Source organism: Hippichthys cyanospilos, chromosome 22 (assembly GCF_059441005.1).
Source record: "Hippichthys cyanospilos isolate Australia breed blue-spotted pipefish chromosome 22, RoL_Hcya_1.0, whole genome shotgun sequence".
Taxonomy (NCBI): Eukaryota; Metazoa; Chordata; class Actinopteri; order Syngnathiformes; family Syngnathidae; genus Hippichthys; species Hippichthys cyanospilos.
Window position 1 is genome coordinate 7,386,622 of NC_142390.1, and position 26,381 is coordinate 7,413,002.

The window sequence follows — 26,381 nt, forward strand, 5'->3', positions numbered from 1 at the left end:
AGTGTATTTGAAAAGCTTATTTTTTTCTATTATTTTTATTATTTTTTTAGATGAGTGATGATTATGAAGGGAGTAATGCAAAGCGCATGTTTAAGAAGCGAGTGCAAATCTTAAGCCGTAAGTGGAGCTGCAGCGCCGGCTTTAAAGCGCCGCCGCCGCGAGCGATACTTCCCAAGAGGCGGCGGCCTCCGCCAAGGCAAACAGAATGGCGGGGCGTGGCAGCACCCGCCGACGTTAGCTGCCAAGTCAGCGCTTTTTTTTTCGGGGGGGGGGCAGGACACCACCACCTCTTCCACCACTCAAATAAAAAACCTTGAAGAGTTGGCGGGCAAGACAGGCGGTAGTTTGGCACATACCCCCCCGCCCCCTCCCCCCCTTTTTTTCCCGCTGCCATCCTGGATGTTATTTCATCCCGGGAATCAATAATGCGGCCCTCATGACCCTGTGCTAGCCTGCAACCTTGCAACATTTGCCACCTGGATGGAAATGACAATAGGAAGGCCTCAGCGCAACCAAGTGACACGATCGCCCCGATTTGATTTGGTGGGGGACACCCCGAATTGTTCGCCAGCCAATCGCAGAGCACACAGAGACAAACAATCACCCAATCGCACCCAAGGACAATTTAAAGACGCAATACACCTGCCATGTATGTTTTTGGAGTATGGGAGGAACGGGAAGAGAACCCACACGGGCTCGGGGAGAACATGCAAACTCCACCCAGCTGGATTTGAACTTTGAAGATGTGGTAGGGTCAAATCTACGTCGTTGGGATGGACAGATGCGAAAGAAGAGGTCAATAAGCGCAGATAGAAGATGGACGAAGGGCAAACTATGAAACTGTGGAATGAGTCAAAGCGTGTTGCGATTTATTTCAGTGACGCTGGCATTATGGAAAAAAACTACGGCGGGATTGTCTCGTTTTGCCAGGGTCGGCAGTGGAAATTCACTGAGTCTCCCTGGTGTTGGCTCAGCTGTGAGCTTGAAGAAGCCATGATGTCAGATCCTTGTTTTCCTTGGAGAGCTCCTCATCAGCTGCATTGTTTCCAGGAAAGCGCAGGGGCTCTTCTCAGGGGCGACCCACAAGAAACCGCAACACGTACCTACGGCCTTCTCCTCTCTCTAGTAAGAGAAGAAGACTGATGGGGGTGAGGTGTTGCTGATGTCACATTCATGAGGTTTTCTGTGATGGATGAAAAAGTGAACAAATGAGTTTTTCTAGGAACATTTGGAGGACCTCGATGGTGGATTTAAAGCAAATGTTTCCGAATTTGTTTGAATATTCCTGGAAGTTTCGGTAAACACGCTGCTTTGCTTCACGAGCCAAGAAGTGAAACATCCTGAGCTTTTGTGAGAGGCACCAAAAGTATGGAGGACTGAAGGTTTCTGGAACCATACTGTATACAAGTGGAGCAACTCAAAAGAAGCTCCTGGAGGTTCATGATGGGAATGCAGCTATAGTTTTACTGCTACGATTACCAAGAAGTTTTTTTGAGAAGCACTGTGGAGAAGAATCGTTTGCTAGATGAAGCACTATCGAGTCACCGGCTAAAAACCTTTGTCCGCCTGTTCCCAAAACTTCTGTTTCTGGATACAAGTGGAGCAACTCAAAAGAAGCTCCTGGAGGTTCATGATGGGAATGCAGCTATAGTTTTACTGCTACGATCACCAAAAAGTTTTTTTGGAGAAGCACTGTGGCGAAGAATCGTTTACTAGATGAAGCACTATCGAGTCACCGGCTAAAAACCTTTGTCCGCCTGTTCCCAAAACTTCTGTTTCTGGATACAAGTGGAGCAACTCAAAAGAAGCTCCTGGAGGTTGATTATGGGAATGCAGTTATAGTTTTACTGCTACGATGACCAAGAAGTTTTTTTGAGAAGCACTGTGGAGAAGAATTGATTGCTAGTTGAAGCACCATCCATTCATGTGCTACAAACATTTGTCCGCCTGTTCCCAAAACTTCCGTTTCTGGATTTTTCACCTGGAGCGGGAAATCCAGGACCAAGTAGCTGATATGGACAAGGCTGTCTCCATGGCATTGAGATGTTCTGCTTGGTGCATCAGCTGAAGGACTCAAGAATGCACAAACATCCACAGAACGTTCAACGTTTCTGTCGGTCCCCATATTCTTCATAACGAGACCCTATCTTCTACATTTGTCACTAACGTCGATGTGGAATGGGTGAGTTATTTTTCCCGGGCTTATACTATGGGCCCCGTTGGGGACATTGCCCGAGTTCTTGTTTTTTCCTCCCTCCCCTATCTTTCTCATTTAAAATCTCCGGTCTTTCCCGTCCCGTGGACCGGCGGTTGAAGACCTCTGCCATGGTTCAGCGTGGAGAGGAAGGCCTGCTGGTTGCCGTGCCATTGAAAATTTTGCAGTCCATAATGAAGCCCCGACCTGTAACCTGCCCCTCACCTCTATTACATCCGTCCAAAGAGACAAAATGACTCCATTCAGTCCCCCATGAAAAGAAGTCTGACACTTGTAGGTCATCGTCTCATCAGGAGCCGTGACGTATTTTGCCTATCGAGCCATAAAAACCCGAGACGCAACGTAGGCCGAGCCAGCGCATCGGCGTCCAAAAGACAATATGTCCTCCGTCTACCGCGTGGTCCTCGTTCTGCTGCTTCTGTCCAACTTCAGCAGGCGGGCGGCTGCCGGTAGCGCCGGCAAGGATGAAGTGAGCTTCCTGATGGCTGATGAGAACGCCGCTCTCAGGAAGAACTTGATGGGGGACGTCATGGATGAAGACGGAAACCCCAAAGTGCTCCTGGTATCGGTAAGCGTCTTTGTTTTTTTAATTATATTTTTTGTGATTGAATTTTGCAATGGTGCATCACACTAATGCATGGGTTCTTTCAATTTTTTTTAACTCATTCAATGCCAAGAACGTATTTTCACGTTTTTTTCAAGAATTCAGACATTCAATCCCAGATACTTAAGTATTGACTTAATATACACGTATCTGGAAATTATTGTCCTTAATGTATATAAGTATTGATTTAATACTTATCTCGGATTGAATGTCCGGACTCTTAAAAAACATGAAATTACGTCCCTGGCACTGAATGGGTTAATATATTCTTCAAAAGGTAATCATTTTGAAATTTGCCAAAATGTGTTTTGTGTCCACAATTGCTTGCTAACAAGGTCATGAAGCCAGGAAAGTTTTTATCATGCTGTTTTTGACAAAATAATTGGACCTGGTTTGTTATAAAGAGGTGTGCAATTTGCTATTTTTATTTTCCAAACTTCAGTATAGCTGAAAAGTAATAAATACACTTGTCAACTTGCACAGAAAGCAAAAACGGTCACTTGTGTCTGATTTACATTTTTCAAAGGAGGCCCTCAACAATTAAGCTTGCTTCGTGTTCCAATTCATTTGCTCTTGATTTGAAAAGGAAAATATACTCTTTCTCTCGTGGCATTGCAAATCATTACATTAGATTTACTGATACTTGCACTAAAAAAATAATAATCAAAAAGACTGCAAAATAAGTTCAGAATATTTAAAAAGTTAACCAAATACTTAAGTACTTTTATTATGAGTAATCTACGTTCAGCATAATGGACTGAATTTGGTGTGGAAGATCCATCCACAAATTTTCTTTTTTTTTTCCTTCTTTGGAGGACACGAGACAAAGAGGACCACGTTTTCGGGGTCTCAACCAGCGAATTCCTGTAATGGACGAGCCGGCTGCCGAGAGAATTTACCGCAGGGACAACGACATTGATGGTGGGTACCCACAAATATTCTCCACCAATCAGTAAATCTTAAGAACGTAGCACAATGAAAGCCATTTTTTACAAAGTAAAATAGGCTTATAATAAGAAATATCTTTTGCCTTAAAAGAAAACATATCGTCGCAAAAAAAGAATACAGGTTCTTTGAAAATATTCAATTTTTTGTTGTTGTTGTTGCTCAAAACATTTCTATTTTTTCTCATAAAAAAATTTTCGTTTAGGAAATGATAGCAAAAACCAAATCCAGTTAAAAGAGCGGACTTACTCATAAGAATTTTTTTACATATTTACTTCCTATTCTAAAATTACAGTATGTATTATAATGACGTTTACTTAAATCTACTGCATTGTAGCCAGTGTACTATGTAATATTTAAAAGATCTTTGGGTTGTTTTAAAATTAATTTTGCATGGATGTAACTTTAAGAAAAATATAATCATTAGTGATTAATTTCAGAAAGGTTTGCTTGAATCTGGCCAAACCAGTCTTGAATTTTTGAATTGAAAAAATATTGCTTATATTTTACAGTATATTAGGACCATTTGCTTAAATCTAGATTCAAACGAGAAAAAATGCTTATGGCTAAAAAAAAATTGCCAGATTTTTTTTTTTTTTGCTTAAAACAAGAAAAGGTTTCTAATTTTTTTCCCCTTGTATTTCCAGTTCTGCGCTGCATGATCGGACGAGTGTACCGACCTTGCTGGGGTGGAAACTAAATACCGGCTGCCGTCTTTCTTTTTCAAGCATCCGCCAAGACAACAAGTGTGTGAAATAAACTGAAACTTTATTTCAAATGAACTCTGGAACATATTAACGGTGTGGTTTCATGCTTTTCAAATAAGGCTCGACGGATTGACTTTTCCGCGACAAAAAAAAAGGAATGGCTTCTTATACAGTAAGTGTGAACCAAAAAAACAAACAGTGTGGCTTTTCACTTTTGGTATCTTAAATAGAAAATAAGGCAAAGTGCTTCTATGCAACATTTATCTTTCAACACAGTGCAACAGTTTGAACCCATTTTATCATAGAAAAGGATTTTAGATTCTGAAGAATTTGGTGAGCGTGGTCTGCCCTGCGACCATTTTCTTCTTTTTGCTGGTGGTGTTGCTTTTGCCGCTCTTTTTCATGGGCTGCTTCTTCTCCTCCGGGGGTTCCTTCCGCTTTCCCACGTCTGCCCGCTTCCTCTTTGGAACCGCGTCCGAACCCGGAGCCGGGACCGGGTCGGCTTCCCCTTCCCGGGCCATCTCTGAAGATTGGCCTTGACCAAACACCGACTTGGTTGAGATGCCGACAAGCGACCAACATTCAAAATGATCATGATCATCGGACTATAAGCCGCACCTTTTTTTTTCTCAAAAAAAAAACTGAAACAGTTTTGAAACAGAACTGAAAAGACGCGAATCAATGGCTGAGCTCCAAAAGAGTTTTAAAACTAGAGGCGTTAAAATGAGGTAAAAATTGAGCGATATCTTGTATAAAAATTTGTGATGTGTAAATTTGTGGCCCATGATAAAAAATGAGTTTGACAGCCCTGATTTAAACAAAGGGACCCCCGCAATACGAAATTATTCCGCAGTTTGGAGTGTAAGGTGAAATTGCCGTATGGCGGGCAATAGAAACCAATGGTAATTAGCTAATGAGTGTAAAACCCCTGATAAAATTTAACATTTTTATATACATTGAAAATTAGTAGCAAAATAGTATAGTGAGTGCCATTTATAAATAATATAAATGTATATAATTAAATGACATCATAAATAAACAACATATAAATGATTCATTTCCCTTTGAGTGACATTGACTTGAGCGACTAACGGCCATAATCATTAGCGAGGGTAGCCTAGCCTAGCCTAGCCTTATTCAGATTTCTTGATTATCTCCAGCTTTATTTCCATACTTCCATTTTCTTACTTCTCCCTTTAACATCACTAGCGATCTTAGGACGCATGGCTAACACTTTCAATTTGAAATTAAGCACTAAAATGCACATAAATACGATATTGTAAGCACTCAAACGAGATCAAATATTTAGCATGCCGCCATCTTGGCACCGTGACGCCGACCAATAGCAGACCAGCATTGTAGTGACATACGCAGTGACGTGTGAGCTCGGTCACGCACGCGCGCTGACCGCCATGTTGGAGAAAAGTAGTTGTTGTTTTTGATGGCGTAAGGCGAAAAAAATGTCGTTAAAAGGGGGCGAAAAAAATTCGTCCACATCGTAAAGTGAAAAAAAAAAAACATAAAGCGGGGACGTCGTAAACCGGGCGTCCACTGTACTGTATTGATGTTGAGTTTGTACTCAGTATTCTGTTGGTGTTATGTTGAAAATAACCGTCCATCCGGTTTCTATAAAAATGTTGGCGCTAAACATGCAGGCATGTTCAGTCTGTTGAAGATAGAATGTTGCTGTAAACTGGCAGTAAAAAAAAAAAAAAAAAAAAAAAAGTCCGGTGCGGCTTATCGGTTATAAAATGTTTTTATGTTCAATTTTTGCTGGGAAAAAAAAATGCTAGATGAGAAAAAAAAAAGTTGTTTACCTGAGGTGACGGTTGCGCTTTTGGGTTTTGGCGCCGGGTGCAAACAGGTGGGCTCTGGACTTAAGCTGTCGAAGCTCAGGACGCGACTGAGGGGAGGGGCTTCGTCGTCCTGGTAGGTGCAAGCAAACTGGGATCGGACGGCTAGGGGCCCCATCTACAACCATTTATATCATTTTCCATTTAATTGTCAAGTCTTTGGCTAAAAGAGTGTGTAAAATAGCTGGTACTAAATGAATGATTTACCATTTTACTCATTCAGTCCCATTGACGTATTTTTACGTTTTTTTTAAGAGCTCAAATATTTAGTCCTTGGTACTTTTGAATGTTTATTGTTTTGTTTTTTTTTCAAGGTCAAGTATGTCAGGACCCTGGTCAGGACTCAAGTCCAGACACATCGTGTATGTCAATGCCTGGTGGAGAACCGTGTCCAAGCCAAAGCAAACGAGTCCAAAAAACTGCAATGGTAACTTGGAAATCACGTTTGATTTGTTTTACTCCAATTACATTTCAGCTTCTATGTGTTGCTATGTCAAGGTATCCGCTTCATAATGTGCAGGTTCAAGACTTTCGAGGACAACAAATACTACAATAATTTTTTACTTTTTTTCCCCCAAAGTTGTGATCCACTTTGACCCTTGTGCTATATTTTTTCAATCCCTTGATCTTGACCTGAAAGTAATTTCACATCAATGGGAAAGCATTCAACATGGCACAACCACCACCGGGAGTTTGCCATCCCTTGGCTAAAATCTGTTTGTTAAAATCACTTGATCAAACGCAATAAAAGAAGGTACTAGGGAGCTGAAATTTCAACCACTGGTCAAAATACTGTACAATAGTTGACTAAAATTCTGTGATACGGGCACCCTTGTGCAGTATTCCGCCTCATTTTCTTCCACATCATTTTTTCAGTATTTTAGCCAATGAGTGGCACACTCCTATTAGCCTATGTTGTCACCATCTGGGTGAAATTTCAGTTCCCTAGTGCCTTCTTTCAATGCTTTCCCTTTGATATGAAATGCCTTTGATCAAATGGTACACAATACTGCACAAGGGTTCAAAAAACACAAAAGGTCAGCAAATTTCCTTCGAGACAGAATGAGTAGACCTTATTCAATTGGATGTGTGTCGCCGACTTACCTTGGGCTTGGGCTTGAGCAGGTTCAGGCGGCTCCGGGCTCGCTTCTTGGGAGGCTCTGGAGAAGATCTGGTGGACGTTTCAGGGGATCTGAGGAAAGTGTGGCCAGTACCGCACTATTGGTGCATGGATTCACATTTTGCTAGCGCTCTACGGATCGGTTGTTTCACCGGAACAAAGTCAGAACGGCGGTGCCCTCGTTCCCGTTGAGCACAGACTGGTCGGAGAATAAAATTTGGACCTTGCTGGCGCACGGCGCCGTCGCGGCTTCTTCGTCCAGCAGAGCCAGCAGAAGCTTCACGGTGTCTCGGCCGCCGCACGCTGTAGCGTGATTCACGGCGTATGCTTTTGGCTGAGGAGAGACATTTACAAGTCAAATAACAAAGACAGATCTTGTTTGGATTCAGAACCATGTCAAGATGAATGTCTGGAGAAGTTCTTCTCAAATAGTGAGCAGGATTTGCGGTGTGAAGTGTAATTAGGGTTAGATGGGACGTTGGGAGTCTCGAAACTACTTTTGAGGCCGCCGCCATTTGGGAGATCAGCCGGTTGGGTCACAAAATGACTCCAGAATCCATTCCTGTCAGTCCGGAGGTGGATTTGAACTCGGCTTCCTGAAACGTGAGGCGACGTGCCAACCACTGCATCACCGAGCCACCCACTCCTGGTAGTGTGATAACTGGTCGTGACGAGTTGTCCCCCATATGAGAGAAATTTCAGCTTCCTAGAGTGGTCTTTCAAAGCATTCCCTTTTCATCTAGGTTACACCCACCCCCCTCCTTTTTTTCTGGCAACATGTATATTGGTGGACGGATAAAAGTTAGCAGTGATTGCATGGACTGATAGTATATGGACTTTCATCTACGTTCCCCATGAAGAGAAACTGATTGTTACCTTGCTGCCATATTGCCTCCCCCAACCTTGGTGGGCAGCAAGTGCTTTTTAGCGCCAACCCTAATGAACAAAAGAGGGGCGGACAGAAAGTGTCGAGAAATCTGAGAATGCACAGGTTTTGTCCGCTCTCCTTGCGAGGAAAAAATTGTTGTCTTCCTTCGCGTTTGTTGTTTGAGGTTGTCTGAACATGACAGTAACATTCTTTGCGGTCCAGAGGTTTTGACACCAAGGAGTATAACAGAGTCGAGTCAAGAGCTCGGCTTCTGCAAAGTTACCCTAGCAGGGCTGATCCCAGTCCCAGCCGCATGTGTGCTCTGGACTTGGCGCAGTTTGCAGATGCTCTCCTCCAGCTGGCTTGCCGTCTCATCGGCGGCGGAGCAAATGCTTGCGCCGCAAGACTTGAGCAGAAGCCTCCGGATGGCAAACACCAACTTGGACCCGCACACGCTGCAAGAAGACGCAAACGAGCCCAAGGCGATGTTCGGCAGCTCGAGAGACATGTTGCAAAACGCGGTCCTACCCGGGGTCCGCCGTCTCCCCCAGGATGTCCTCCAGGCTGTCCAGGAAGTTGACTAAGGCGGACAGGCCCTTGATGTGCTTCCGGAGCGGGTCCGAGGGCGGCGGCGCGTAGCCCTTGCCGCCCAGCTGGACGGCCCTCACAAACGACGTCAACGCCTGCCAATGTTCAAAGTTAAATCCAATAGAGCTCAAGTAATTGAATACTTAAGTAATTGATACTTTACATAATTAAATATGTACTAAAATAATCAATTACTTTAGAAGATCAAGTGATCAATTACTCTCGCTAAGAAAGTAGTGAAGTAATCATTTACTTAACTCCCATCGTACCTCAATCAATATCTAATGTAAATTAGTACATAAAGTAATTGATTACTTTAAGTACATACTAAAATAATCAATTACTTTAGTACCTCATGCAATCAGTTACTTCAGCTAATTAGCACATAATTGGTGCCTTTAGTAAATTAGTATTTAAATTGATTACTTTATTACATAATCATTTAAAGTAATCATTAGTACTTAATTAGCTAAAATATTCAATTATTTTTGTACCTCAAGTAATTAACTACTTTAGTTATTTTGATTACTTTAATTTAATATCTAAAATAAATGATTATTTTTCCTTAATAATCAATTACTTTAGTACCTCATGCAATCAGTTACTTTAGCTATTTAGCACATAATTGGTGCCTTTAGTAAATTAGTATCTGAATTGATTACTTTATTACATAATCATTTAATGTAATCATTGGTACTTAATTAGCTAAAATATTCAATTATTTTTTTACCTCAAGTAATTAACTACTTTAGTTATTTTGATTACTTTAATTTAATATCTAAAATAAATGACTATTTTTACTTAATCACTTAATCAGTTATTTTAGTAACTAGCTAAGATCTTCAATTACTTTAGCACCTCAAGTAATTGATTACTTTAGGAATTTTGTATCTAAATTGATTGATCACTTTATTAATTACAGTAATCACTTAAGGACCTCATTAGCTAAAATATTCAATTACTTTGGCACTTAATTATCTGAAATAATCAATTCCTTGAGTAATTATTATGAATTAATTGATTACTTGATTAAATAATCACTTTAAGTAGTTTAGTATTTCATTCATTTAGTAGCAGCCATTTTTAGATCCTCATTTTGCGAAAACATTGAAAGAAATATAAGAAATGAAACCACCTGATATTGAATAAAAAAAAAAAATAAAAATAAAAAATAGCAGAAATATGTCTTGAATAACGGATTCGTTTTTGGCATTCCATTTTGTGTAATAGCAGACCCGTACGTTTTTTTAATGAAAACTCCAGTTGAATTTTCTGATTCTTTCTTACCAAAAATAGCGACATGTTAGTTTGTTGTGCCGCGTATCTAACATAGGTGAGCGCTTGTTGTCCGAGAGCCCGATCGGGGACGTCCAGAACCAGCGCCAAGGCCAGGTCATCCTTGGCGTTGACCAGCAAGCTCAGGTAGGAGCAGAACACTCTTCTCACTGTGGATTTGACCTGCCAGTCCAGAACTCGGCTTTGAGGCGGCGTTGACGGGACCGAGGAGTCCCACCTGCCTGACAGAAACTCGTATAGCTCCGCCTTTGAAGGGAAAACACAAGCGGCGTTTTATCGTTTAGTTTCACGGTAGTTTCGTTTTCGTTTCGTTTGTCATTTAAAAAAGGGAACGTTTGAAAATGCAACCAATCACGTCCAATTCCCGGTTTTGTCAGCTTCATTACGTTAGCCAATGATTGATGAATGATTTCCACAGGATTTTTATTTTCTTAATAAAGCATTCCGGATATTTTAAATTGTAATCGTCGAGAGGGACTGGTAAAAATTGTGATTTCAGAGGTTATTCATCATGTGTGTTGTTATTACTTAACCCTTTAATTGGTTAAGTGAATTATTATTTAGAAAAATTACCTGGTGAGAATTGGTATATGAATAACTATTACCGTATTTTCCACACTATAAGGCGCACCGGATGATAAGGCGCACCCTCAATTAATGACATATTTTAAAACCGTTTCCATATATAAGGTGCACCGGATTATAAGGCGCACCCTCCATTAACGACATATTTTAAAACTTTTAACTCACAATATAGTAATACTCAAAGTAATAACAATAATAACTCAAATAATAACTAAACTCTCAATAGCATAATAACTTAATGTCAATATGACCAACCTTGTTCAACTGTAAACACACAAAAGAAACAGGTAAAGCTTACTTTCCGATTTACGGATCCCAATCTCAATATTGATCCATATATGAGGTGCACCATCAGCTTTTCTTTAAAAAAAAAAAAAATAAGGCATTCAGGGGCGCTTTATAGTGCGGAAAATACAGTATTCTATTCTTCTTCTTTTATTTAAACATTTGGTTGATTATAATTGAATTTTAACTGAGAATTGAATTATCCCATTACCATTAATCAGGTACATAAATCTCTTTAAATAACTGGTTTGATTGCTTACTGAGAAGAAAGTGAGAACGTCAAGCAAAAAAAAAAAAAGTCTAAATTGTTTACAAGATCTATTTTGTTGGATTGAAAAGCCTTCAACCTTAAAAGAATTAAGTTGTGTTTTTTTTTTTTCCGATTATGATGTTAAAGCCAAAAATACATCTTCTTTCTGTGAATTAAGGGAAAAAATCGGAATGAAATAAAAATAAAACAGACATTTTGTTCGAAAGAAGAAACTCACAGGTGTGAGCAGCGTCTCGGGGTAGGCGTCATCCCCGAGCCGTTGGCACATGCCCAGGACGTGGACCAGATCCACAGCGTTTGAGCGCTTGACGAAGGCCTCGTAGGCCTCCAGGATGACCTGTGACCGCTGCCAGGCCTCGCCGTCCGGCGTCCGCAGGTTGAGTCTATCCAGCAGCAGTTGATCCCACGCCTGCAGCACTTCTGTGAAGCCCGCTTGGAACTCGTCGGTTTGCTGTCAACATTGACATTCTTAACCACTGTTTCCCAACTTTGCAAAGCCTTTCAACTGACCTGCTTATTAACTTGGGCCACGGCCAGTTGCAGCGTCATCAGCATGGCATCGGCCCCGTAAACAGTTGTTCTTTCTGATTCCAGCATCCCATGGCTCTCTCGCCGAAATATTATCAGCATCTTCTTTATACGCTCTCCCAAATCTTGCATGGTTCACTGAAATGACATAACAACCTTTTTTTTATTTTATTATTTTATATGCAATGCATGTGTCGTGCTACTCTTCACGTATTTATAGTGCGTTAAGAAGATCGCAAATGGCACGCCGGTTACTTCTTCAGTTGGTGCCCCACTCACATTTTGCACTTCAGTAAATTACTACACGCAAATTACACATTCAAATCTATATGTACATGCAAGTAAAAACATATCGCAGGATTGTAAGAGAAGTTGTTACTAATGGGCAACTCACCAGCAATTTTGTTGACGACTCCCAAGTCCAAAACGTCTACAAAACTCCGGGCAGCTATTTACAATTTTAAATCGCCGGTGACGTTACTGTCTGCAGACCAATCAGTTTGCAGGTGACAATAACCTACATGTGTTTCTCGTCTTACGGCTAATGTGTGATTAGAAACGCCATTTTAAGCCTAGAGACATCTTTAATTTTATTTAAAATTGATATAAAGTAAAATTGTGACTTATAAATACAGATTTAGAGATTTCTAATTCATTCAGGTCTAAAGCTCCCCCCCAAGTTTGGGCAACAGTGGTCCATTCGGAGCATGCGTACTTTGACATACTCCAGTACTATAGGTGGCAGTATTGAGTTTTGAACGTTGGTTGCATTCTGCCGTTCAACAAGAGGAAGAAGAACCCCAACAACATGAACATTCGTTTATAAAGCGCTGCATTGCATTTGACTCGACGTCTCGGCGGGAATTGTTTGAACGGAAAAGGTGACACGCTAGTACACCCTTACTCTGCTTTTTGCTTGAATTCGAACTTCAACAAATATGAATTTAAAGAAACGCTTTTGGACTTTCACGTTAAAGTGACCGGCATCTCGGTTTCCTGCCATGTGCTTAGAAAGAGCTTTTTCATTTCTGACTGACGGAAACAAAATGTTATTTAAGCTTAGTTTTCGACATGTTCTTTGCGTCACTTTACGTTCTCAACCGCCTTTCACTAATGTTCCTCCTGTGAATATTTTCCCCCACTACGTATTCCCTAACCAGCGTTTTTGTTGGAGGTAGGAATAATATAAATTGAGTGCTGTGCATTTTCCGATTTATTAAACCATTAATATATTGATCTAATGTCATTAAATCTTTATGCATATACAATTATCAACATAAAATGCCCTCCTTGGGGATTATACACTAGTAAAGCTCTGTTCTCAAAAAATAAATCATTAACTTGATTTTAAATCAAAGAATTGACAGGTTAAGATTGACGGTTAAGAGACCTGAGTTCAAATCCAGCTGGTGCTGGCCTGTGTAGTTTGCATGTTCTCCCTGTGCCCGCATGGGTTCTCCTCCCAAACTCCAAAAACATGCATGGCAGGTGTATTGGACACACTAAGTTGCCCTTAGGTGTGATAGGGTGCTTGGATGGTTGTCACTTCACTGTGTCTCTACGATTGGCTGCACGACAGTTTGGGCTGAACCATTCTGATATGGGGGATATCACCCTCATTTGAGACCCGCTAGTTGTTGGGCGTTTTGTGTCTTTTTTTTTTCTGACAGTTGACCTCTTGACCTAACGCCAAAATTATGAGTTAGTTCTATAATTTCCGTACTGAACTCATTGGGTGCAGCATGATGTGCCTTGCATTTCTGAGGTTCGGGGTTTGAAACTTTTGTACAGAGATTTCCGCATACAAATGAATTCTTTGTGCATGTATTTAATTGTGTAATTATTCATTCTACAGATTGTGCTGCGAGATGAGCTTTGCCAGGACACTCGGCGCCGGGGACGACGCCAGCCGGGGTCCCAGCTACACGGTGCCATGTGACGACTATGTTCACGTGGTGGAGTTCAGCCCCTTCACATCAGGCACGCCCACCTCCTTGCTAGCCTATGCCTGCAACCAGTACGTGGCGGTGGCCACCTGCCTCTTCCAGGTGAGACACTGGCACATAATTTTGCTTTTTGGTTCCTTACATTGGCATAAAAAGTGTCTGAACATTTCAGAATGTCTCACATTCCTGCATAAAATCACAAAATAGATGTAGTCTCATCCTTTCCAAAATCGCACAGTTGAAAAAACTTTCCGCTTAAAGTTTTTCATATTTTTAATGAGAATGCGTCCGATTACTGAGGAGTCGCTTCAAGCTTCCTCGCCCACTAAAAACACAGACGTGGTAAGAATTATGTTTTGATCGAAAGCATTATCTGAAGTGCATCTGTACCTTGGTCAAGAGAGGTCTCTGAAAACCAGCGATCAAGAATTTTTGATTTGAATAAAACTGGGAAAGGTTACAAAAAACATCTCTAAAGGTCTGGATGCTCATCAATCCACTGTGAGAGAAACGATCTACAAATGGAGAGCTTGGCACTGTCGCTTCACTCGCAAGGAGTGGCCTTCCATCAGAAAGCATGCCAATAGTTCAGAGAGGTCAAAAAAACAAAACAAAAAAAAAAACACATTGTCTGCTAAAAAATTACAGAAATCATTGACACTGTCCAATATCTCTGTACATACATCAACTATACGTAAAAGTAAAGAAAAAAAAAATTGTTTGTTTTTTAATCCTCTTTCTCAAACACACCCGATTCAAATGATTAGGATCATTTTAAAATCTCCCGCAAAGCTTTCTAATAAGCTAATCATTTGAATCAGGTGTGTTGAAGTGAAAAAAAACGGAAAACATGCAGGATACCGGCCCTCGAGGACTGGATTTTGACACCTATGTCCTAAGGTCAATTGCAATGTTTTTATTTATTTGTTTTTATTTATGTTCTTTCATACAGAAAATAAAAATATGACAATATTCAATTAAAAATATCAAAAGGGTCTAAGATGAAGGTTGAGCCTTTACATATCAAACCTTTTTTTAACAACTAAAACAAAAACAATCAGGTTTTAAATAACAATAAGAACTGGTATTGACCACGGCTTATAAAAATGTGGTTTCACATTATTTGCCTTTGCTTGTATGGTATTTTAAATTTTGCAAAAATGAATAATAAAAACACTTATTTTGTTCATGGGAAACTTGATTGAAAAAACCTGACCTTCTACCCTCACTGTGTAATGTCCTCTTAGGAGGAGGATGTGAACGTGGAGGGAGTGGAGTTCAACGTCCTCCGTACGTTTCATCACAATTTACGAGTGGATACGTTAGCCTGGAGTCCAGAGTCCCGCCTGGACAGGATCCCCACAATCAGGTATCAGCTAAAAGTTCTAAACGAGTTCAGTTTAGAAAACAACCCTCAGTGATTTAAAAACATCTCGCAGGCCGGGTTAAACCTCTTTGGTGGCCGTATCCGGCCCGCGGGCCGTACGTTTGACACCCATGCTGTAACCCGCCTTCTTTAATTTCCCCTTTTGGAATTAGCGTAGCCGTAATGCACAACAAATTATGTTTCGGATGCTATCTCAGCTGTTCGGGACTGTCCGGAACTCAGTAAACAACAGTAATATTGAGAAGGATAAAAAATATAGGCCTCTGATTATTATTATTTTTTTTTTTTTGTCCACATATTTTAATTTACCGTTTGTGTTGACTTATTTGTTGGCTAACCTGTGTTGGCAAACTCGACAACTTAGTGGTAATTATTTGTGACATTGTGCATTCGATCCCTGAATATTCCGCGCCATTCACCTTACGTAAGCGATATGTCAGACAGGCCTCCTGATGTCCACTTTACGATTATTCAGTCATCGTTTCATCCAGGACAAGCAGCAGCTGTGTTGAAGTAGCCGCCGCTGGCTGCCAAAGGGCTGCTAACTACGCAAGCGTTGGACAGGCGCGCTTTCCCTACCGCTAATTGCCCGGCCGGGCCGTTGCATAACGGCGGGGCCCCGCGGCGCACGCCGCCAGGCGCGGCTGTGACGTGCGCGGGTGTTGTTACGCGGATGACTGCGCGCTCGGGTTCCATCGTCGTATGTAAGCTGCCAGGAAAGCGCTCAGACGGGGGCCAGCCGCATGACGCCAGTATTTTTATTTTTATTTTTTTTGGCACATCCAATGCAAGGCATGTACTGGATGAGAAGGGCCTTTTGCAGGACATGTTGATTTTTTTCATACTTCAAAACACAGCTATCAGCGGTATCTTTACTTGTATTGAATCCATTCAGTTTTTTATTATGATTTCAAAAAACATATTCTGCTGATTGTAATCATCCTGAGGGACATTCAGATATCCTGTCCTGCTAAAAACTGGCATTGGCATTTGCATTACACCGCATTTCAACTGATTGTGATTATTGTTTATTAGCACCCTCTATTGGTAGAAATATGCAACATGCTCAGCTCGTGCTGTATATATATACAGTGGGCCCCCGTGTTACGAACTTAATCCGTTCAGCGGCTACGCTCGTAACTCGAACTGCTCGTATGACGGGCAATCCAAACCTATGTTTATTAGTGAATGCGTGCAAAAACCTTAGGTAAAAATATCACGACTTTATACACATATTAAAAATGAGTAACATAAGCTACTGTACAGTTAAATTAAATAACATATACAAAGGAAAAATGACATTTACCTTTGGGGTGACGTGACTTGAGCTGGGTGGAGGCGGAGGGGAGCAGAGACCAACCCGCAGAATTTATTTATTTTCTTAAACAAGAACTTTTCTCAAACTAGAACATATCACCGGCGATTTCCTTCTCTTTAATCCATAATAGAAGAAGCCTCTCCATTTTGTTACCATGCGTGCGCCTCCTTCGCATTTTTTTTTTTTTATTATCTCCTGCTTCGTTTCTATTGTCCTCATCCTCTTACTTCTTCCTTTACCGCCACTAGCAATTTTAGAAGCCATGTCTAACAGATAAAGTTTGCAAAGTCTTCACAACATTCCTTCCTTCCGTTTTTGACTGATTTTCTCTCCTTCCTTCCGTCCTGACCAGCTGTGCCATCAAGCTAGATGAAGGCGTTCGACCAATAGCATCTCCGTGACTGACACCGTGACTGAAACAGTGACTGTGACATTGTAAGAGCAATAGCATATCAGCGTTACTGTATCATGCATGAGCAGATGATTTCGTTGATGTAGCAAAGCGAAATCAATTGTACATGCACATTGACTGGGAATGCGTGGTGAAATCATAGTTAAAACCATCACGAATTTACACACATATTAAAAATTAGTACCATAATCTACTATACAGATAAATTAATTAACATGGATATACAAAGGATAAATGACATTTTCCTCTGGGGCGACGTGACTTGAGCTGAGTGGAGACGGAGGTGAGCAGAGACCAACCCGCAGAATTTATTTATTTATTATCTTAAACAAGAACTTTTCTCAAACTAAAACATATCATCGGCGATTTCCTTCTCTTTAATCCATAATAGAAGAAGCCTCTCCATTTTGTTGTCGAGCGAGGTCCGTCCCCCGGCAAGGAAAGTCGTGCCCTTAGAAGATTGCCGAGCGGTTACGTCCATACTCACGAGCAAGGTTAACTATGCATCTGCCTCCTTCGTATTTTTTTTATTATCTCCTGCTCCTGCTTGGTTTCTATTGTCATCAATATATATATATATATATATATATATATATATATATATATATATATATACACACACACACACATTATAATTGCATTATAGAAATAAGTATCTTATTTTGAAAGGTTTTGCAGGCTTGGACGTGTGCGTGTGGCTACGTCTCGGTGTTTGACATCCATCTCTTTGCTTTGACACGGCTGGCAATAACATGCTAATGTGCGGCCCGCGCTAATATCTCCTCGCCTGATTTGGCGCATCACGTCTTGCCAAGTCCTGAACTGGCTTTGTGTGTGTGTGTGTGTGTGTGGCTTTTCCCTCTCAGGAGCCAGTCAGCGTAATTGTGTGAAAAATCATGCCGCGTCTTGATTAGAGGGGAGCAGAGGAGGGAATCCTTCTTGTTTCTCTCCCGTTTACATTAGCGCGCAATTACAATCTCCTGAGTAGCATTATCCAACTTTGGAGCAAGTTCTCACACACACCGGCTTCTGTGTCTTTGCAGATTTTGCACGGCGGCTCCTGACCAGAAAATCCGCCTGTTGACGTCAGACCTTCAGGAACGACATGAGATCACGGTACGCATAAATTAAAATACGAAGAAATAAATTGAATAGTGTTTTGTTTTGTTTTGTTTTTTTTCTGAGCAATTTTTGAATAATGTTTTAGTTGTTAAGCATTGTTTATTATTTTCCTCGAGGGAGGGGCAATTATCCCGACAAAATATTGTATTTTTTTGGCAGTTTATTTGATTTTTATTTCCATTGAACACAATATTCTTTATTTTTGAACAAAACATCATTTACATTAAGAAAGGTGTACTTGATGTAGCAGTGTGTTTTTGATAACTACATTATATACACATTAATTGCCTGCTTGAATTATTTTTACCGTTTAATAAGTTAAAAAAAAAAGTGGCCCTAAACATCTTTCTATCTTTCACCCCAGTCTTAAACAACATGTTTATAGAACTTTTTTCGATTTTGTAATTTTTTTAGTTTTTTTTTGTAATATCTCTGAACTAAAAATTTAAATTAATATTTCCCTGAGTTTCAAACCGTTTTAAATTGATCTTTTATTAAATGACAATAAATGTCATTTTTTAAGTTTTTTTTTTCAACAATATCTCTTAACTAAGAATTTAAATGAATATTTCCCTGATTTTAAAAAAAGTTTTAAATTGATCTTTTATTAAATGACTGAAGCTTGATACCAATATTTGACAAAATGCTGAATATCGGCCGGGACAAAAATTGGCCTATGTCTAAGCAGTAATATCAGTTCTTTCCAGAAGCGGGTGTTCAATGTCTGTCTACGTGTTTTGATGCACCATTAGTGTTCTTTCAGTTCAAATTGGCGTTGTTTAAGTGGGTTTGTCAAGTTTGGCATTTTTTTTCATTCGTCATGCGTCATTGATGAGCTCATGAAAGAAAAAGAAAAACCTCGCAGTGAGAGGTGATGGAGATGATGTTTTCCTCGAATTGTGTCGGAAGGAGCGCCAAAATGCGCAGTTTTCCACTGAGCTTATTCAAAAGCCTGAAAACTCCCTTCGAAAGTGCATTCGAGGACCCCGTATGCTAACGCTGTTTTTCTTGTGTGTTTTTCATGAGGTGATGGAGGGCCACAGCAGCTACGTGAACCATTTGGTGTTCGAGCCCACCGAAGGGAAACAAATCGCTTCCGTCAGCGATGACCACACTTGCAGGTCCGATTAGCCTTTTTTTAATTTTTTTTTTTCCTTTTCTACTCTCCGCCGCGTGCATTACAGGATGTGCGTTCGAGGCCTTCGACTTCTGGTTTTGGAGTCCTGTTCTTCTTCTTCTTCTGTTACGGGTTCAGAAAGTCCCGGCCGTGTTTCCACAGTGAAACGTGACGCTAAGCACAACACGCTCCGCCGTTACCGTGCGTAAGCGCCGAGCTGTTTTGCGAGCTAATTGCTTAAATATGGAAATCCAATTAGCCGCAGACGTTTCTTCGCTTTCTGCGATTTAAAAAAAAAAAAAAAACTGCGCGAGGAGTAGCAAGGGTCACCTCCGGGACACGCCCCCGGAGAGGGCCCCATGACGGCCTTTCTTGGGCTTGTCAGCGCCTTTTTAGCTGCCTGTTTTGCTGCTAATGTTTCCATCCACTCGCTGGCTGAGCGTTAAACCACAAAGCAGCACAAGACACATGGGGAAAAGGATCAAGCGCCAGCCAGCCTTTTTACACCCTACCCCAGTCAAAGCCGGCCTTCCGATAGGACCCGTCTTCGCATTTATGACTCATTCTCCTCGAGTCACGTAGAAGCATTGCTCCCTCACTATTATCTTCTCGCTAAGTCGGAACGGCGTGGAGTTTGAAATCGTCCGCCTCCAAATTCAACTTCCTGAGATTTTGCTTTAAGAGTGATCCTGACAATAATAGCTTCCATTTATGGAATCGCTGCCTTTGAAGAGACTGTTCACTGACAGCGTTTGGACTCGTCTCGCAACAACCTCGGAATATTGTGTTCTCTGACAATATGGGGAAAAAAACATACCAAAAGAAAGGGTACACTCTCTTCTTTCACCAGAAAATAAAAATGAAGCATTTTAGTATTCAGCCCTGCTCCAAAATGTCGTTTTCTTTGTGTGAAACGAAACAAAACTGAGACTTGGGATGCTCATAGTTTTGCTTTTGCAGCGCCTTAAAATGTAAAACAACATCAGCGACTTTTTCCTTCATTCACGCTGCCAAGCAGTTTTCTTTTTTTTTAATTTTTTCATTAAATCCCAAAGAATTACTCAAATTCCGATATTTGTTTATATTTTTTCAAGTGTTTGCTGAAAGGAAGTTCTAAAAATGGCTGAAACTGAATGAATTATCTATAAAAGTAGTCAATTACCTTAAGTAATTTAGTACTAAAGCAATCAATTATTTTATGTAATTCAGTATTAAATGAATCCATCACAAGTAATTGAGTACCAAAGTAATTGATTTAAGTTTTAAAGTAATTGATTATAATAGGTACTGAAGTTACTTTTCATTACTAAAGGTAGTCCATTACTTTTGTACGAGATTCCTTTAATACAAGCCATTTTTAGGCCCTCCTTTAGCCAAACACTAGACAAAATTTGGCAAACGTGTACCTGGAATTAAATATTTTCACTCTAAAACTAAAAATGCATCCTGATGTACCGTAAAAGTCTGATTTATTAACTTTCAAACTACATGAATGTTGTTTTTTGTTCCATTTCATTTGCTCTCAATTTGAAATGAAAATTGACACCTACTTCCGCGCAAACAAAAATCTGAATGAAACAGTATATAATGAAGAAAACAGTGTTACTACCTTTGTGTGTACATTTGTCAAGCGTTTTTAAATGGATGTCAGCGCCCTGGCAGGGTGGATTTTTACAACGGCGCTGGTTTGATGGCGACTCTTGAGTTTTTGAAATGAGGCCAGCGACCACATTTTCTCATGGCACTACCTCTGCACTTTTGGGAAGTCAGAATCCCACGTCCTCCTCCTCTTGATATTTTACACTTGCTGCACAGTCCAAACAAGCAGTCGCTAGGCCAATGCGCCACCTAGAGAGCAAAAAGAGGAACTGTCACACTCCTGCTGGGATTTGGGGTTGACCGGGTTCACTCGTAACAGCTGACAGGCACCTGCTGCTATTGTTGTGAAGGAAGTTGAAGCCACTTGTCTCCGCTTTGAAGTAAGATAGATCACATCCACTGGGTACATTTTCAGCCAAAAAATGTTCCTTATACAATGGAGGGACATGTTTTAAGAAGAAATGTAAAACAGTGGTCCCATTACCAATATTTTTCAGCCAAGCTAACCCAAACTCCGGCTCGTGGGCCATTTGCTGCCCACCATCCAGTTTTCAGCGGCCGACTTGCATAATGTACATAGCAAAAAAAAAAAATGTTTTTTTTTGACACACCCCACAATGCTAGTTGATATTTTGCAATTTGATATTTTTTTTCACGCCTCTAGATGGCACTTTTGGTTCAAAGAGGCAGAGGAACTATAATGCTTTTCCACCGCACTAGCATTTATCTATAAACCCAAGAGCACCATCAAGTGGAGTGAAAAAATATCTCGTGCTTCATGAAGCTTCATTTTCCAATCACCACAAAATGGCCATCGCATCCTTTCGATTTTCTTCATGTAGCCCTTTTAACATGTTTTCCCTGCATTAGCATTTATCTTTAAATCAAAGGCAATATCTACTGAGTACAAAAAAATATCACAAGTGCTTCTTGAGGTATCACTTTGGCTCTATTTTGAATTTATATGTCGACAAAAGTATTCTTGCCCAACCTGCTCAGTATTAAAAGTCAAAACAAGTCACAGACAGTCAAATTATGTTCACCTCTTTTGGTTAATTGTAAAATTATCTAATATCTGGAGATATGATTACATTTTTGTGAGTACAGGTTAATAGTTTCTCTCTGGCGTAAAGTAGATTTCCATGTTTCTTTACTCCAACCTCAGATGTCCTTTGGAGCGTCCCGAGTGATGTAGCGTTCAGCAGGTCAGCGGTGTCACATATCTTCTCTCTTTTTTTTTTTTTCCTTCGCTGTTCATTGTTTGTCCGCGGAGCTCCGTTTGAAGGGGAGCGCGGTGGACCGCACTTTGGCGGCGGCTGAGTAGCGTGCAACGAAGCTGCTTCGCCTTGGCCAGCAGTCTGCGAAAATAAGACAGTCATTGTTTTGCACTTGTAGTAGTGTGTGTGTGTGTGTGTGTGTGGGGGGGGGGGGACTGGGAATATTCTTCCTGGGGGGTAGTGTAGTGGTAAGTGACCGACCTCTGCGTGAAATGGGGCATATCCGCAATGGTGGCTGATCCCTGGGAGGTGACCTCATCTAACAGTTCCCGTCTTTGCACGTTCCCTTTTGCCCCCCCTTTGCCCTTCTCTCCACCTTTCCTCATTCCGAGGTGGTTAACCAGAGATCAACATCTCTCAGAACCACAGCTCTCCTCCCTTCCAAGTCCTTCACGACATCCGTTTGTGTGTGTGTGTTTCTTAGCTGCTTTTGCTATCACACACACACACAAAAACTGACTTCTCTCCACCAACAGTGATTGTCATTTTCCTACTGTAAAAGTAAGTTGTTCTGCAATAAAGCCATCAAATCCACACCAGGGCTCGCCGTCCAAATGCCCGATGCACTTCCAAGTGGCGTCAGCGCTGTAAAATGGAAGTACCCATGTCCAGAACATAAGATTTTGGCTCCAACCATTACAGCTGGGATGTCCAATTTTTATTTTCTCTCTCTCTCTCTTTCCCTCTTTCCATCGAGGGCCACAAAGTTAAAGTATTTGGGGGTCCCCACTTCAACTTGTTCCTAAAAAAATGTGTACAACAAGCAGCAGGTGGCCCAATTTAAAAAAAAAAAAAGTTTGGGAAATGCATTTGCATTGTTAAAAGATCTTGCAATCATGCTGTGATTCTTTCTAGGGTGTGGGACCTGGATGGAAATGAAAGCGCCATTTTTCGACTCTGCTCTCCTGGCGTCAGCGTGTGCTGGCACCCTGAAGAAGTTTTCAAGGTCGGCACCGTTAACCCTTTCTCGGCTCATCAGAAATGTTGTCGTGTCTGTTTGTGTGTGCAAGCTGGGGACCAAAACTCGGGTTTTACTGTCTTTGTGGCGACCTCTTGCACTTGTGAGGACCATTTTGGTGGACCCCACCAAAAGTTTTGATTGGCTCGCAAACATGATGTAAGGCAACTGTTGAAGGGGTCAAAACTTCATTACTGTCATCATGCATCTACATGGCCAACGAGAGGCCTGAATTATGGCGTCCAAAATAGTCATTTTGTCCCATAGATATGCCCCATCAAAGACTTGAGTGCCATAAGTCCATAGAATTCACCCCCAAAACACCAACACTAAATACTTTCAACAAATGAACCCCCCAAATGTTCCCAAAATGTATTGGATCATTATAAATTCGCCTTTAATAAATTATTAGCTAAAAATCCTACAGCTATTATGGAATGTGTATTCTGATAGCCGGGGTCTAAAGAAGAAGGCCTCCAAGTATGGTCCCAAATTTAGTGTGGAATTGCCAGATCTCAAATGTGGGCGTGGCACATGAACTTTGAATGGAGCTCGAAGGCTCAAACTTTGGACTCTTTCATGTCACATTATAAGGCAGTACGATATTTAAAAAAAAAATCTTAATAATAACAAATGAATTGATGAGGTGGGTGTTGTTGCCCCCAGCTGATGGTGGCAGAGAAGAAGGGCATAATCCGCTTCTACGACCTGGTGAGCCAGCAGGCCATCCTGTCGCTGGACTGCGGCCAGTCGCCGCTCAACGCCGCCGACTGGTGCCTGGCGAACACTGTCAAAGTGGGTGCTGTGTCGGGCAGCGACTGGCTTATCTGGGACGTCACCCACTCCAGGTAGCGCCTAGTGAAACAAAAAAAAAAAAATCCAAACACCAAGATCATTTTTTGTGTGTGTTTTGTTTTTCTAGCTACCCCCAGGAAAAAAGACCGGCGCACCGTGATAAAGCCCAGCAGTTCAAGTAAGAAATTTTAGAAAATTTCTGTGAAATTTCAAATTACTGTGAATTTCGCTTTATAAGGCGCACATGGTATTTATTTGTCTTTTTTTTAAAAACTGCCTTATTACAGCAACATCATGCCTTCAAAACACACTGAACATGCTTACATATTCAACATAAGATGGACACACTCAGATTGTTAGAATACTGCGCCAACACAACAGTAACACACCTGTTGAAAGCCCGTCAAAAGTTTTATTGGGCGGTGTCATCACCACCTTCACCCTCTACATGTAATCCTTTCGCGCTGATGTCCGTTTGATGCAAATATTTTTTGTGCCCCCAGTAATCAGATGGTTTTCTTTATAGCTGCTTAAACAGAATCTGGTGGAGGTCGCCCATTGTGGCTCCTTAAAAAAAAAAAAAAAATGCAGATATTGCGTGTTCATTTGTTGCATCGAGTGTGGATAAGAAAAAAAAAACGGGACAACAGCATGAAATTATGGATATGTACGTAGTGTTTTGGAGCTATTTTCACCCTGGAACTTTTGGACATCAGCCCTCCCAAGGTGCTCGTCATATTTGCATGAATAGCAGGTAAATATGCTGGTGAAGCTTTTCCAATGCAATAAATTGTAGGTGTGAAATGTGAGGAGATGAATTTTGTCAACAAATGTGTCGGCTTTTCGTGGGCAGGTGGTCTCGAGCCCAAGAGAAACTTTTTGCCACCACTGGATGTCCCGGAAAGATCAGCACTCAATTGCTCATCCACCATCTTGGCCACCCGCAGGTGGGTCTTTGACAAAAAATGTTGTCTAATGTTGTCACGTTGTCTAAATAATGTAGTAAACCTTTTGTTTTAATTTGAAGAGGTAAATTAGGATTTTTGTTTTATTTTACTTTAGTAGATGAATAAAAAAGAGCTTTCTTATTAAATGTTAGTTTTTATTTCAAACTTTTTTTCCCCCAAACTCTCTAGTTACAGCAACCTCAGGCCCTCAACACAAGGATTGTTAGAATACTGCGCCAACACACTAGTAACATGTGTGATTGCGTGTATTTGTATAGAGTGCTCCCTTAGTGGCGAGTAAAATCGCAGTCAAACCCCAAATCAATACTTTGATAACATTTTCTTTTGTCTGTCTTTGTTTGCTGGGAGATTATCCCCTGATGGATAGTAAAAAAAACAAAAAAAACCTGCAGATACTGCATGCTATGTTTTTGATCTGACTTTAACAAATTAATAGGATTACAATTCACTTAAATGGAGAAAATGGATTTGAGCCAATGTATAAGTCAAGGTACCATAAGCACATGTTGCATATTATTCACGCATACATTTTTCGATGTTTCCTGTAAAATAAATAGTTTTAAGGATTTTCCTTTTCCTTTCAATCCCAGCCGGTGACGGTGGGCTCAGTGACGGTGGGCTCGGGCCTCAGCTGGCACCGCACGCTCCCGCTGTGCGCCATCGGCGGCGACCGAAAACTTTGCTTCTGGATGACGGAAATGTAACTTGTAGCACGTGTTCTCCCCTCTGCTGTTTTTGTAACGGGTTCAATAAAATATTTTCCAGAGTAGATGCCACGTGTGCGTGGAATTCTGTGGACATGTTGTGTTCATTTTTTTTTTTTTTTTCCCTGTACTCTCTTTCCTGACTCTCATGTCAAGTTCACCTCATCCGTCTTTCCCGTGAGCACTGATGTGGCAACTTCTCCGCCAAGGCTTTTCACACAGCAAATTTCCAAAAGATTTTATTGCTTCGGCACATTGTGGACCCCCCCCCCCCCCTTTTTCTTTTCAACCTTCCTATATCTTGCTGCACTTTTCCATCCCCCTGATATCGTAACTCATTACAATATAGCGTTAACTTGGGGCCAGTCAGGTGCTTGGCTGAATCTTCTCCCGCTGAGGCGCGGTGTGGTTATCCAGGCGCTCGCAACATAACTCAGCCCTCACCATTTTGGTCTGTTATGTTATGCCAATAGAGCCGCAGTTCAAAGGCAAGGCACCTGTGCCAACGCCAGTCCGCCTGGCCTCGCCGTCCATCCATCCATCTCGCCGCTTTCCCAGCATTCCCCACCCCGGGATGCGTCCTCAAATTGAGAAATGCGCTGCATATTTGCCTGATCTCTTCCATGCACCCAACCAGCGCAGAGAGGCTAAATCACATTCGGGGAATTGTCTTTGACCTTTCATGAATCGGGTCCTCTTCGTTTGGAGTTAGTTGGAACTCTTTGACCAAAAATATTTCAATATTGTCAGATTACTAGGAACTTCCCTTGTTTAGACAAAATTATCAAAACTGAGAAAAGTTCCAGTCAACAGTATTTTGGGGGAAAAAGTATTCCTGACCAACATGTGCACAGTACTTTATATATAAATGGATAAACACAATCAATGTTTGATCCTAATGATATCAAAATCA

The 26,381-nt window shown here is 41.1% G+C and overlaps 3 protein-coding genes across 3 annotated transcripts; 2 read left to right on the forward strand and 1 right to left on the reverse strand.

Moving 5' to 3' along the window:
* The first annotated feature begins 2,578 nt into the window (after positions 1–2,578).
* pmch (pro-melanin-concentrating hormone) lies at positions 2,579–4,546 on the forward strand. Its single transcript, XM_088406657.1, has 3 exons — positions 2,579–2,783; positions 3,635–3,740; positions 4,412–4,546. The coding sequence occupies exons 1-3, from the start codon at positions 2,595–2,597 to the stop codon at positions 4,462–4,464; spliced, it is 348 nt and encodes a 115-aa protein (XP_088262783.1). The 5' UTR covers positions 2,579–2,594; the 3' UTR covers positions 4,465–4,546.
* Positions 4,514–12,335, reverse strand: parpbp (PARP1 binding protein). The gene is made up of 10 exons (XM_088406656.1): positions 12,260–12,335; positions 11,848–12,003; positions 11,555–11,788; positions 10,188–10,442; positions 8,841–8,995; positions 8,596–8,767; positions 7,597–7,778; positions 7,429–7,516; positions 6,289–6,442; positions 4,514–5,006 (listed from the first exon to the last, which is right to left on the reverse strand). Exons 2-10 carry the CDS (start codon positions 11,995–11,997, stop codon positions 4,786–4,788), a joined length of 1,611 nt encoding a protein of 536 aa, XP_088262782.1. The 5' UTR covers positions 11,998–12,003; positions 12,260–12,335; the 3' UTR covers positions 4,514–4,785.
* A 300-nt stretch (positions 12,336–12,635) lies between these two features.
* On the forward strand, positions 12,636–25,535 carry nup37 (nucleoporin 37). The gene is made up of 10 exons (XM_088406653.1): positions 12,636–12,746; positions 13,721–13,913; positions 15,059–15,180; positions 17,972–18,044; positions 19,077–19,171; positions 22,899–22,989; positions 23,668–23,849; positions 23,924–23,974; positions 24,650–24,743; positions 25,355–25,535. The coding sequence occupies exons 2-10, from the start codon at positions 13,734–13,736 to the stop codon at positions 25,466–25,468; spliced, it is 1,002 nt and encodes a 333-aa protein (XP_088262779.1). The 5' UTR covers positions 12,636–12,746; positions 13,721–13,733; the 3' UTR covers positions 25,469–25,535.
* The last annotated feature ends 846 nt before the right edge of the window (positions 25,536–26,381 follow it).